General features: G+C 47.7%; 1 protein-coding gene across 4 annotated transcripts in view; it reads left to right on the top strand.

Moving 5' to 3' along the window:
• FERMT2 (FERM domain containing kindlin 2) overlaps positions 1-13,634 on the top strand; it is a 49,362-nt gene that overhangs the window by 24,292 nt on the left and 11,436 nt on the right. For 2 of the 4 annotated variants that reach the window (XM_053980423.1, XM_053980422.1), the window contains exons 3-8: positions 5,628-5,762; positions 9,345-9,377; positions 9,824-10,049; positions 10,171-10,273; positions 10,702-10,809; positions 12,376-12,510. In XM_053980423.1, coding sequence (XP_053836398.1) covers positions 5,628-5,762; positions 9,345-9,377; positions 9,824-10,049; positions 10,171-10,273; positions 10,702-10,809; positions 12,376-12,510 — 740 coding nt within the window. The remainder of the gene's footprint in view (positions 1-5,627; positions 5,763-9,344; positions 9,378-9,823; positions 10,050-10,170; positions 10,274-10,701; positions 10,810-12,375; positions 12,511-13,634) is intronic. The other 2 variants (XM_053980425.1, XM_053980424.1) reach the window with 1 other exon arrangement.

The raw sequence follows: 13,634 nt of genomic DNA, 5'->3' as shown, positions 1-13,634 counted from the left end.
AGCATCAGGTTTTATGTCACCGTGTGAGTCAGTGAATTTTTTCATCCTTACTCTGCTGTTGACAGAGACCCTTTAAATAGAATTCCACCCTGAAGACATTAGGACATGCTGGCCAAGCCTTCCTTGGAATTAGTTGGATTGCTCTTTATGGGCCAATGCAGAGGGAAAGGTGTAAGTGGATTGTTTTTCTCTTGTTTGTGGGATTAAATTAATGGAGTTTAATTGGCCTCGAGCTGCAGTTCAGCCACTTCAGGGGCAAGGCTTGTAGTGCTGCCTGTGCTCCAGGAAGCATCCAGATAACAGGAGCCTGGGGATTTCGTCCCACTTATGGAAAAAAACATCCAAGTGTTTGTTGACTCTGCCTCTCCAATGGCTCTTTTTATTGGCCTTGCAGTAATGCTTGGCTCCATCACCACTGCCTGCATCCTCCTCCTCCTCCTTTTCCTTCTTCTGGGTCTCTCCGGGCTGATGGTGCCCAGTTTCAGCTCTGGGAACCACTGGCACAAACATTCACACCCCTCCAAACCCCAGTGACCCCATTTTTGGGTGGTTTTGCAAATCACTGCTCCCTTGGCAAATCCATAAGTCAACAGGCACTTGGATTTTCCACCCACAGGCACTTGGATTTTCCACCCACAATTTGGGAAGGCTCCAGCAAAACCTCTGCCAGGGTCAGCCCCAGTTGATTCCACACCCATAGCACTCCTTGGGCATCTCCAGAGGCTTTGTGGGATGTCCTGAGAGACCTGCAGGGCCCCAGGCAGTGAGTGGAGAGCTTGGCTTTTGCCCAGACAAATATTTAAGTTCCTGGGCATGTGAAGAACCCATAATAAAATGTACTGAATGTACAAACCCAGTAAACTGTGCTGGGGGGGTGAGGACCTGCTCCATCAGATACTGCCCAGTGTCCAACACAGCCACAGCCTTATCTCCAGACACTCCTCAAGTTATGTAAGTTCCTTTTTTAGTTTCTTTTTGGTTGTTTTTTTTCCCCCTCTGGTCTGTTTTGCAGAACTTTATCTCGAGAGGATTTATGTTGCAGATAAGTCAGATGCTTCATTCTGTAAACTTACACTGTGAAAAACCATCCACACAATTCACTCATTCCAAGGAAAAAAAAAAAAAAACACCTTTATTTTTGGTTTTAAGTTTGAAATGGAAGAAAAATGAGGTTTGAGGTCTCATTTTTCTAAGACTCGTCAGAGTGATGCACAAAGGCTGTAGTTTTTATGAGTCACTGGTTGGAGGGAGCAGTGATGGAGTGCAGAGAAATCCCACTTCCCAGAGATATCCCACTTCAAAACACATTTCCTGAAGGAGGGTGGCTGGATCAGCATTAAAGAGAGGATTTCCCCTCAGTGCTGTCTGTGCTACAAGGAAATTTATGGAGTTTTTATGTTCAGGAATTAAGGAGGTGAACCAGCCCTCTGGCCTTTAGGGGAGCCAGAAACGGGGAAGGAAATTGGATGCCGGAAGCTTCTTTGCAACATTAATTTTCTTTCTGCATCAAAAATTTCTTTGTGTCTCAGATTATTGTCTGTATTTATAAGAACTCAATACTGAAAGTAGTGTGATTTCCAATCATTTCAGTTTTGGGGGAAGTTGGGTCCATACTTGGCCCTCCCAGTCAATGATGTCATGTTCTATATGTGGGTGATGTAAGAAAACCATAAATCTGATTTCTTGTGGGAATGGGAGCCCATGGAAGTGTCCAAGGCCAGGCTGGACAGGGCTTGGAGCCACCTGGGATGGTGGAAGGTGTCCCTGCCCATGGGACACCTTCATGGGACACATTGGAATGAGATGGGCTTTAAGGTCCCTTCCAACCCAAATCCTTCTGGGATCCCCATCACAACACACTTGGGTGGATAAAGATGCAGCAGCTGCAGGATTTACTCGGTGGATTTAGTGCAAAAGAGCATAAATTGGGAATTTTACACCATGTAAAGAAGATTTTTTTTTTTTTTTTTAAGTCAGTTTGCAGGGTGCAGATGGTGCTTTGTGAAGGAAGAGGGTTTAATCCCACTTCTGGAGTTTGTCTTAAATGGGAGATAAATGGGCACAGCTGGGCTGGATGAGAAATGAGGGATTACACTGGAAAAAAAAGGCCAAGGACTTCCCTTCAGCCACAGACAGCAGGCACAGGCAGGGTCTTGCAGGCAAAATGGAAGAGAAGATGCTGCAGGCAGCTTCATCCAAGAGTTGGGAAAATTTCTCTTGGAGATTCAAAACCACCTTTCTGATCATATTTTGATCTCCACAATTCTTCATTCCAGCTCAGGCCTTTCTGTCTCCTTCCCATAGAATCCCAGAATGGTTTGAGTTGGAAAGGACCTTAAATCTCAGCCAGTCCCACCCCTGGGCTTCCACCATCCCAGGTTGCTCCAAGCCCTGTCCATCCTGCCTTTGGACACTTCCAGGGATCCAGGGGCAGCCACAGCTTCTCTGGGCACCCTGTGCCAGGGCCTGCCCACCCTCACAGCCAAGAATTCCTTCCCAAGATCCCATCTAAGCCTGCAGTTTGAATCCATTCCCTCGGCTGCCTTGGTGGGTTTGTAAAGTCCTGGAGCCTGTGGACGGAAGCAGTTGGGAGGAATTTGCCGCTGATCCGTGGGATCCCTGCTGGCATCCCGAGGATGTGCTGCCTGCTCCGTGCCCTGCAGCCATGTGCTGCTTCCAAGCAGCTGCCCAAACTTGCCCTGGATCCTTTCTATCCGGCCAGGAGCATCAGGAACAACTGAGGGGCTATAAAAAGTCTCTTTGCTATCAGATGGTCAAGCCCTGGGCTGATTCCAGGATTGCTTCCAGAATCCAAACCTGGCGCGGAGCCTCCTCCCGGCCTCCCTGAGTGCTTCCAGCTGAGAGCTGCTAATGCACCATAAATAAACCTCAGAGCCTCAACCTTGCTCCAAAATACCAGGGGAACTCCTCGATTTAGGCTCTGCTGCCTCTTGTCCCCTGCATGTGGCCCTGGTTGTCCCAGCAGATTCCTGCTCCATGAGCTCAGCTGGCTGGGATAAGTGGGAATGCTCGGAGCTGGCTGCACTCGGGCTCTGGGCAGTTATTGCTAGAAATGGTCAAAAAGTTGGCCAGGGAAAATGGAAGGGTGGGTGGTGGGGGCAGGGATGGGGTTTAGTGGGATGATGCATGTGGATTGGTAATAAATGAGGGGTAAATTAAAGCTGAAATTAGAGAAAGCTTATATATAAAAAAAGGAATAAAATAGGTAAATAATGTAGGAGTAAATATCTCTACATACAGAAATAAAACTATAAGTTCAAAAAGTTTGCATCTAAAATATAAATACATTAAAATTCTATATATATTTTTAGAGATTTAAAATCCATATAGATACGTAAATCTATATATTTTTAGCCTGGAAGTGTTCAAGGCCAGATTGGACAAGACTTGGAGCAACCTGGGATGGTGGAAGGTGTCCCTGCCTAATGGCAGGGGGTGGAACAAGGTGGGCTTTAAGGTTCCATCCAACCCAAACCATTCTGGGATTCAATTATATGATTGAAATAAATATATATAAATAAAAGTAAAGCTTAAAATAAATGATGCCTTCTAAAAATACATATATATCAATATATATATACACAATATTTTTATATGTATATATATTGTATGTAAGTAACTACAAGAACATAAATAAAACTTAAATTAAAGCTAGATAATGGGATGGGACACCTACAATATAAAAGAGAGTTAAATCCAGAAGTGTGCAGCCTCTGGATTCAGGAATGCCAGGGCTAGTGGGATGCACCCCTGGGAATCACCTGGCTGGGCCATGTTCCCAGTGTGGGATTTCCCAGCTCATTTGCTGGTGTGGGTGGGAGTGTGGGGCTGTGTCCTGCTCAGGTCACCTGCTGGGGACCAAATTCCAGTGTTAATTATAATCCTGGGAGTGCTCAGGGAACTCCCACTGCTGCCAGCACGTGGTGAGATCCCAGGCCTGGGACTTCTCCTGGCTGGGAGAATGGCTGACTGCATCCTTCAGTGTTCCTTGGGTGGGAACTTCAGCTCCTGGCTCCTCATCTCTCCTGCAGCAGGGGCTGCTTTCCACAGGGCATTCCAAAGGAAAGCTCTGCAGCTGAGCATCTTGGGGTGACAGGCACAAAAATCAGAGCAAGAAACAGCACAGGAGCTTCAGCATGGGCAGCCAGCTGCAGAGGAGACTCCAGAACTCCTTCCAGGCTCAGGGAGGTCCAGAATCCCCACAGAATCATCAGAGAATCCCAGGATGGTTTGGGTTGGAAAGGACCTTAAATCCTATCCCATTCCACCCCTGCCATGGCAGGGACACCTTCCACTGTCCCAGGCTGCTCCAAGCCCTGTCCAGCCTGGCCTTGGGCACTTCCAGGGATCCAGGGGCAGCCACAGCTGCTCTGGGAATTCCAGCCCAGCCAGGAATTCCCAGTTCCCAATCTCCCATCCATCCCTGCCCTCTGGCACTGGGAGCCATTCCCTGGGTCCTGTCCCTCCATCCCTTGTCCCCAGTCCCTCTCCAGCTCTCCTGGAGCCCCTTCAGGCCCTGCAAGGGGCTCTCAGCTCTCCCTGGAGCCTTCTCCAGGTGAGCACCCCTAGCTCTCCCATCCCTTATTTTCCCAATCCAAGCTGTATTTCAGAGCTCTCCAAGGCTTTCACCACTGCAGTTGGATGGCTCCATGCCCAGGTGAATCCTTTTCCAGGTCAGCTCCCACACACTGACCAAGCACAGGGACTCCTGGTCCTGCTCCAGGCCCTCGGTGGTTTCCGTGGTACAAAGGACAGCGGGCTCTGCTTTCCCAGGAAACTCCTTCCCACTTGGAATTGAGTGCAGCAGACCCAAAGTACTGCCTTGGTGGGAAATGAAAAGTCCCTTTTTCCTCGCTCCCCATATTCCCATGGCTCAAATCACAAACACAATGGGATGCTCCTCGTTTTAAATGGGTTTTACATTGTTCAGGTTGGTCCCAGGCAGGAAAATGGGAAGAGGTTTGCTGTGAAAAGGAAACACTTTGGCCAAAATCTCTTTAAAAAGTAGGTAAATTACAGGCTTTAAACTTTCCAGTCTGATGTGTAAATAAATGGCTTAACTCTTGGATTGCTCCTATGGAAGTGAGAGGGTCTGGCCTGTTACCTAAATGGCTTAGTAGGGGTTTGTGTGCTGATTTATATTTCTATTTATATATTTATAATCTTTTATATTTATATTTTCTATAATTTCTATTTCTTTATATTATTTCTATATTATTTGGTGTTATTATATTATTATATATTATTTATCATTTTCTATTATTCATGTGGGGGTTATTATTTTTATCATTTATGTTTAATGTATGACTAGGCTTTGTCACAGGCTTTACAGTGCTCACATTTACATTTGAGTGGCTGTGCCTGGGAAATTCCACATTTTATCCAAATGTTACCTTTCCAGCCAGGGACACTACTTGTTTCCAACAGGCTTGCAGGGAAAACGTCCTCAACTTGATTTTTAACCATTACAGAGCAGGAAATTCATCCAAGGGAGATACTGGGCATTGCTGGATGTTGTTCCTAATGGAAGGATATTCTTCTTTTCCCCCTTTTTTCTCCTTTTTTCTCATCCTGCCATTATAAAAGTGGTCCATTTTCCCCTCCAGACATCAGGCATCCAGAAGAGCTCTCCCTTTTGAGGAAACCCAGAGATCCATCAAAGAAAAAAAAGAAGAAGTTGGACGATCAGTGTGAAGACGACACCTTCGAGCTGGAGGGGCCGCTGATCACGCCGGGGTCGGGTGAGCTGGGAAAAAGAATGGGAGCAGGGGAAAAACTGGCACAGCAACGTGGGGCTGATGGAATTTCTTAGGGTCTGTGCAAGAAACAGACCCCAAATCCATGGCACAAGTCCTGGCGGGCTGCAGCACTCGGTCGCACGGATGCATGTCTGGAGCTGGAGCTGTCACGCATTTTTGGGAGCAGAGCAACCCCAGGCTTCACAGAACAAACCAGAGCCCAAGCGTGGCCACTTGAGCACTCAGATGGTGTTGCTGAGAGCTTTTCTTACCCTGTTAAGAAAGGAGTTATATGGAAAATCATTCCTAATGTCACATTCCTGGCGTGGTTTAGGCTGTGCCACCATTCTGCTCTGTATTTACAGCCCAGCGAGGGCAGTGTTTCATTAATTGCTTTAGTGTTGCCTTACATGAATGGTGTAGCTGTGGATTGTGATGCTAAATAAATCCTTTTATTGCTGGGGGCTGGTTGGCCAGTGTGGATTCCAGATCCAGAGCAGGATTGGGAAGGGAATTTCTGGTGGAGTAACATCCCTGATGAAGTAACATCCCTGATGGAGTTGCCACAGGCAGCAAATTGATGCAGGTGTTTGCAAGCAGAGGGGTTTTTCAGGTTTTTTCCATGGCTGCTGGAAGTCTGGTGTCTGAAGGCAAATGGCAGGAGTTTAAACCATAATTTTGGCCAAGTGGGAGCACTTTATCCCAAATGGATTTGTGGGGAAAGCCACGGTGGTGAGCAGGAGACGTGTCTGGCTGCCAAAGCTCTTGGGTTTAAATCCAGCAATCCAAGGGCAGCAGGGCAGCTTTAATTAAAAAAACTACCTTGGAATTGTAAAGCTGTATTAATTGATGTTAAATCAGCTGCAGGGAAGGTCATGGAGTGTGGTTAATGCCAGTGGTAGCACAGGGTTTGCAGAAAGGAAGGTTTTGGCTGCACAATGTGATGTGCACCATGGGTCTGGAACAAGGAAAAATAATCCTCCTTCTGCTCTGATCCCACTCTTTCTTCCCTCTTAAAATTAAAAATACTTCTGTGCTTGTCCTCTTCTGGCTCAGAGAATTTGGGCAAGGCTCCAGTCAATTTTCATTTCCATTTGGCATTTTCGTCTTGAAAGTCCATTCTAAGCCTTTCCAACAGCCAGTGTTCACAGAGAGCATCTCTGTTAGATTAATAGGAAAGACTTGGCCTTCTTTGGGGGAAATGTATGCAAAAGCTGGGGTTTATTTTAATTATTTATGGCTCTTCCAGTGAGTCACTTGGCTGGTTTTGCTCTCCTTGTGAATGAAATCCCTCACAGCAGGTTGAATTCCTGCCTGTTCAGGTGCCATCCGATAAAAGTCGTGGGTTTCATCTGAATAAATCATTTCTAGTGTTGTTCCAACATCAGTTTGTGTGCTGAAAGCTTCTGGAAAACTAATTAATAATTCAGGAGGTGCTGATTTCAATGTCTTGGGAGTGTTTTGTCACTGAGTACCCCAAACCTGGCAGTGAAACCATTTAAATCCCAGTGGGCAGAGTTGTCAATACACCCACAGGATGTGTTGCCCAACACTTTCCATTAGAAGACCTGTAGTCACTTGTTTATATAAATTAGCCAAATTTGTAGCTATTTCTGCTGGAACTTTCCATGACACTGCCTGCCTGGGGCAAATTCTTTAAGGGAAGCTTCTTTTGAGATGTTTCAGGTGTTTGGAGAAAGAGATGAGGAGAACAGTGCAGGGGAAGCTTTGCTCTGATGGAGCAGACACTCAGCCAAGGAATGTGGGGGATATTCATGGGGAAAAATTGCCCCAAATTTGGGGCAAAAAGTGGGATTTTCTTTTGTTGTTCCAGTTGGTGCTCAGCCTTGTGTGCTCGAGCCATGTGAAGGCTGAAGCTGCAGTGAGGGTGGATGGGGAGGAGGGAAGAGCTCCTTTGGGAAATGGTTTATGGATGGTCATGGGGGTTTGTGGCTGGTTTTTGCTGGAGTTCTCTGCTCCAGTGCTGTAACAATCCATGGGGAGAGCACCCTCCTGCTGCCACAGAATCATGGGATAGCTCAAGTTGGAAGGGACCCCAAGGATCATGGATTCCCAGCTCCCAAAGTCCCAGTACCTGGTCTAAAAACCTGGAAATCATCCTGGCCTTTTCCTTGCAAACAAAGGTGGATTTTTCCATCCCTTGAGACCATCCCTGCTGCTTTTTTGCTCATGCCTGGTTTGCTGGATCTGTCTTGGTGACAGGTACCCATGCTGCTTACAGGTCCTCAAATGATTCATCCAGACTGGGGTGCCAGCAAAACCAGCAGGAGCATTAAAAGCATCCTTGTTTGGTGGTTTTCACTTTTATTTCCCAACCTGCCAGGCAGCTTAAAATCAGCTTTGTAATTATTTGAAGTTTCCTAGCCATGATGTTGGCTGTCACTGACATTGATGCTGCTGATTCATACTGTTCTTCCTGCTCCTTGAGATGCCCATCGTGAAAATGGAGGGTTCAGAAAGATTTTTCCATTGGTTTGGTCTTGGACTTTTCCAGTCTAACTCAGTGTTCTGTCATTCCTTGGCCATGAGGGTGTGGGGATGCTTTGGAGCAAGGAGCTGGAGCGTGGCCCAAGGTGGTGGCTTTGGACAGCAGCAGGAGGTGGCACAGAAGTTTTGTTTGTGGCATCTCAACTCTGTCACTGTCTTCAACACCCTCAGTAGAGCTCTGAGAGGGAGAGCTTGGGTGCCTTGAATTGAAGGTTCATGATTTAGGAAGGACACAGCCCTTTCCCAAAAATCCAGTGTGGTGTTGGACCTTCTGGTTCTGGTGGGCAGACTTGTGCCCAGGTGATGCCGGGTGAGCTCTTTGCCCGATGTGTGCACGCAGGGGAATTCCTGGCATTAGGAGATGGTGCTTGATCCTCCCTGATTCTGAAAATCTGGATTTGATGTAAAAATTCAGTGTCCCTGTGTGGTGAAGAGGGGCTGTTTCATTGGATGGTTTGAGATGGAGGGGACTTAAAAGGGACTTAAAGCACTTCTCACTTGCACCCTGTGCCATGGGCAGGGACACCTTCCAGAGACCAGGTTGTCCAGGCCCCATCCAAGCTCTCCTGGAACACTTCCAGGGATGAGGCAGCCACAACCTCTCTGTTAAGCTCTCAGCTATTTTTTATGAGATACCAAGCTGGATTTGTTTTTTTTTTCTCTTAATAATTTTTAAATGTTCGGGTGTTTTTATGTCTGCTTTGAGTCGGTACGAGCTGGGAAGCTTCAAAAGGCCTGGGGGTAACATTTGCTTTGGGATCAGTCTGGCACCACGTCGCACCACTCAGCACATTAATCCTGAATTTGTGTGGCCACCTCAGCAAGCTTTTCCATCCGGGAATGCCACATTTCCATGCCCGGCTGTCCTCGTAACGTGAATAAAATAACGGGAAGTCACTTCAGTTGCTTTGCTGCCACCAGCGCTGCTGCAAACGCTCCATTAGGCTGGTGCAACCTCACCTGTGCTGTTCTGCCCTCTTCCAAAAATGCTCATTTTTGGCTTCTGTCCTTCTCCTGTGCTCTCCAGGTGACTTTCTCTCGCCTTCTCACTTCCCTCCTTTCTTTCCCTCTCTATAGGCACCGATATTCTTTACATCGGCCCCGTCAAAGGTGAGCTCCACCTCAATAGGACTTTTGCCCTCTGCCTCTGGTCTCTTTGGCTGCACCCTTAGTTTATTTTCCTGCTCCTCTAAAACTTTTGACTTCCAAAATCTTTAAGCAACAGGTAATACCGGTAAGTCGGGGGCCACTCATGTCCCAGATGCCACAGAAACTCAGGGGGCAGGAGCTTCCCGGAGTGGGAGACCTGAGTCTTTTCCCATCATTTGGGCTGGAATGAGTTTTCCATCAGTTTTGCTCTTGGAGAAGAGCCCAGAGAGAGGAGAGGGACAGGTTTTCATGGGAGAACAAGCAGCGCAGCGTTTTCCCACTGCGAAAAGATGAGAAGGGAAGGATTTCCATCCGCCGGCTCCAGGCTTGCGCGGAGCCGGCGTGGCCGGGAGCAGGCAGGGCTTGGCCCAAGGCTAATTCCCGGCTTTTATTCCCCTCGCTGGTAGGAAATATCTATTCAAGCCCAGGACTCTATAGCAAAACGATGACGCCGACCTACGACGCCCACGACGGCAGCCCCCTGTCCCCCACGTCCGCCTGGTTCGGCGACAGCGCCCTGTCCGAGGGCAACCCGGGAATCCTGGCCGTGAGCCAGCCCGTCACCTCCCCGGAGTCCTTAGCCAAAATGTACAAGCCCCAGACGCTGCTCGATAAGGCCAAAATCAACCAAGGGTGAGTTCAGGAGCCGAGGATTTGGGGGTTTTCTGCTGATTTTTTAATTGTGTTCGCGAGAGTTTCGTGGCAGCTCCGCCGGAGCGTTCTGTGTGTGTTATCCCGTGTTGGCAATCCACAGGTGGCTGGACTCGTCCCGATCCCTGATGGAGCAGGAGGTGAAGGAAAACGAGGCTTTGCTACTCCGGTTCAAGTACTACAGCTTTTTTGACCTGAATCCAAAGGTACAGAGCTCCTTGTTCCACTTGCATTTTGAAGTTTCCGTCCTTTGGAGCGAAGGGTGCCTGGATCTCTAACGTGCTGTTGTGTTGGTAAATCTCCCAGAGACTGTGGAAGTCTGAAAATTGGTTGTGCAGGCATCAAGCCCAGGATTTGTGCTCCTATATACCAGGGGTTTTGGGTGTTGGTAGAGGTGCTTCAAGGGTTCTTAAAGCCACCTCTTGTCAGTGGCAGAGGATTTTCAGTCTCAGATCAGAGTGTTGCGTTGAGATGAGAGATCACAGAATCCCAGAACAGTTTGGGTTGCAATGGGCCTTAAAGACCATCTCATTCCAACCCCCTGCTGTGGGCAGAGACAGCTTCCAGTAGAGGGGGTGGTTTGTGTTGAGCTGGGCTCCGGGTTTTCCAAGCATTCCGCGTTTCTGTGCCGCAGTACGACGCGATCAGGATCAACCAGCTGTACGAGCAGTCCAAGTGGGCAATCCTGCTGGAGGAGATCGAGTGCACGGAGGAGGAGATGATGATGTTTGCAGCACTGCAGGTGAGAGACAGCCCCAGACACCCCTGGGTTGGGTTAGACTTGATTTTGTTCTCAGACTTGTCATTAATCTGATAAACGAAATTATGGAATCCCAGAATGGTTTGGGTAAGAGGGAACCACAAAGCCCATCCAGTTCCAACCCCCTTCCACTATCCCAGCCTGGTCTTGGACACTTCCAATGATGGGGCAGCCACAGCTTCTCTGGGCAACCTGTGCCAGGGTCTCACCATCCTCACAGCCAAGAATTCCTTCCCAACCTCCCATCTAAACCATCCCTTCTTCAGTTTAAAATCATGTTTTAAGCCTCACCTTGTCTCTGGTGGGAGCTTGGCCTTCTCTTGCTGGTAGAAGTTGGGTCATTTCCCATCTCCAGATGCTCACTTGAGTTTATGAGATAATTTAAATACTTGCCACTGATTATCCCTCATGAAAAAGAACTTGACCTGCTTTTACCAAACATGTTTATGTCTATCTTAACTTCTACTTTTGTCCTTCTTAACCCATCCCGTACGAACACGGGGTTACTGAACTGTGCCTTTCTGGCTCTCTGCCCCCAAACCAGCTGGGGATAATCTGTGGCTTTCCCAGAACTATTTATTTATCTGGTTTATGAAATACTCAGTGTGATTTGGCAAAAATGCTCCACCTGCTATTGACTTCCATGAGAGGGATGGCAGGCATTTGTTCCGTGTGGTCTGGCACACCTTGGAGCTGTAGGATGCAGAAATATCCCCCTCAGGAGCAGGGCTGCCTGCTCCAAGGGCCCCTCCCAGGAAAAAAAGAGAGGAAAGCAGAAATATAATGGCTCAGTTTACATCCAAGTGCTCCAGAGTGGGCTGGGCACGGTTCTTCATGTGAGATTTTATTGATGTTTTGGTTTTCTGGGGTGAAAACAGATGCGAAGGCATAGAATCCTACAATGGTTTGGGTTGGAATGGGCTTTAAAGGTCATCTTGCACCACCCTCCCAGGTTGTTCCTGCCCCATCCAACCTGGCCTTGGACACTTCCAGAGATGGGGGATCTTACAAATATCCATACACACCTGGTGGGAGGCAGGAAAGGGGGTGGACAGAGGTGCCCTGTGGCAGGAGCAGAGGCCACGGACACAGCCTGGAACATGGGAGGGTCCCTCTGCACATCAGCAAGCATCTTCATACCAGGAGGGTGACTGAGCACTCCTCTGAGTGCCAGAGGGGCTGTGGAGTGTCCCTGCCCAGAGCTGCTCCAAAGCCAGGTGGATGTGGTCCTGGACAACAGCTCCAGGTGGCCCTGCTGGAGCAGGGAGTGGGAGCAGGTGAGGTCCTTTCCAAGCTCAGCCCGGTGGAAAGAGCAGCTCTGCCCTGCGGGGTTCAGAGATCTCCTGCAGGGATCAGTGCCTGGAGACTCCTTGGAGTGCAAACATCCAGGATGGTCACTCCTGACCCAGCAAACCCTCCCAGTATCTGCTGCCTCTGCTCCTGGTTTCCCACTCCTGTTTTCCCAAGCATGGTGGCTGTGTCACCATGATCCCCAGGGATCCTGGGGTCACAGGAGCACCCAGGTGTGACCCTGGCCTTGCCTTCCAGTACCACATCAACAAGCTGTCCATCATGTCCTCGGAAAACCACCTGAACCACAGTGACAAGGACGTGGACGAGGTGGACGCCGCGCTCTCGGACCTGGAAATCACCTTGGAAGGTGGCAAGACGTCAACAATCCTGGTGAGGGCTGCAGGGAGTTTTTCCAGGCATCCAACCTCATTTATTTCCTATTTTTCTTCTGATTCTGGTGACAAAGTTGTCCACACCCCAGTAATATTTTCTTTAAAATACAGGGATTTTAGATACCAAGGGATAGTTCTGGAAAGAGGGAACCCTGGGCAGCATCTGGAAAAGTTTGGAGGAGCCAGGATCTTACTGATCCCCCCCTGCACCAAGCCACCCTCCTGATGAAATAATGGAAAACAAAATGGAAATTAAGTTTTTTTTTTTTATCCTCACTACTGACTTTCCCAAATAACTGAGTTTTCCACGTTGAGGTTCCTCTCCCACTGTTTCTAATTCACATTTTACAGCACCTAAAGCAGCTGCTGGATTTTCAGAACTAATTTAGGCTTATGAAACCTTATTTTTATTAGACTGGATTTTAGCCTAGGTCTGTATTTCAGAGCACTTGGGTTTTTTTTCTTGATATGTCGTTTTAACACTGGTTTTCCACCTTTAAAAATATAAAGCCCGAAAATTAAAGTGCATTAAAAGGACTCAGTCCTGTCAGCCTTGGCCCAGCACTGCTTTTCCAGGCATTTTGCACATTTAAACCATCTCTTTCCAACCCTAAAATCCAAAATTTTCCACTTTTACACTTCATATAATTTTTTAAGTGTTTATGATGGATCTTTTTGAAGCTACATCCATCCTTAGATGCTTTATTGGCATTAACAACAGCAGAGCTTTGCAGTATGAACCAGAAATAACAACAAATTTTTATCACCAAGACATATTTTCTAATTCCTTTTGCAAAACCAGATTTGAAACACATCACTGAGGAGCTGTCCCTGCCAGACAGGAGTGAAGAGGACAATGATTCATCCAAAAAAACCCATCCCTTTCCGTAGGGCTTTGTAGCAGGAGCCATTTCCAGATGCATTCGAGTAATTGAATATGGATAATGGGCAATTACTGGATTGTTTGTTTAGATTCTGCATTTTTTTTCCCTGTGGTATCTGTAAACAGTTTCTCATTGCAGACTGAAAGTAAACTGTCCTGCTACTGGAAGCTCCTGGAGCAATCCTCCCTTTCCCTGCCCCTGGAAATTTTTTATGCTTCCAGCTCCTGGGAATTGCAAG

Source organism: Vidua macroura, chromosome 6 (assembly GCF_024509145.1).
Source record: "Vidua macroura isolate BioBank_ID:100142 chromosome 6, ASM2450914v1, whole genome shotgun sequence".
Lineage (NCBI taxonomy): Eukaryota > Metazoa > Chordata > Aves > Passeriformes > Viduidae > Vidua > Vidua macroura.
The sequence above is the reverse complement of the archived record's forward strand: the minus strand, read 5'-3'. Positions and strand labels throughout refer to the sequence as shown.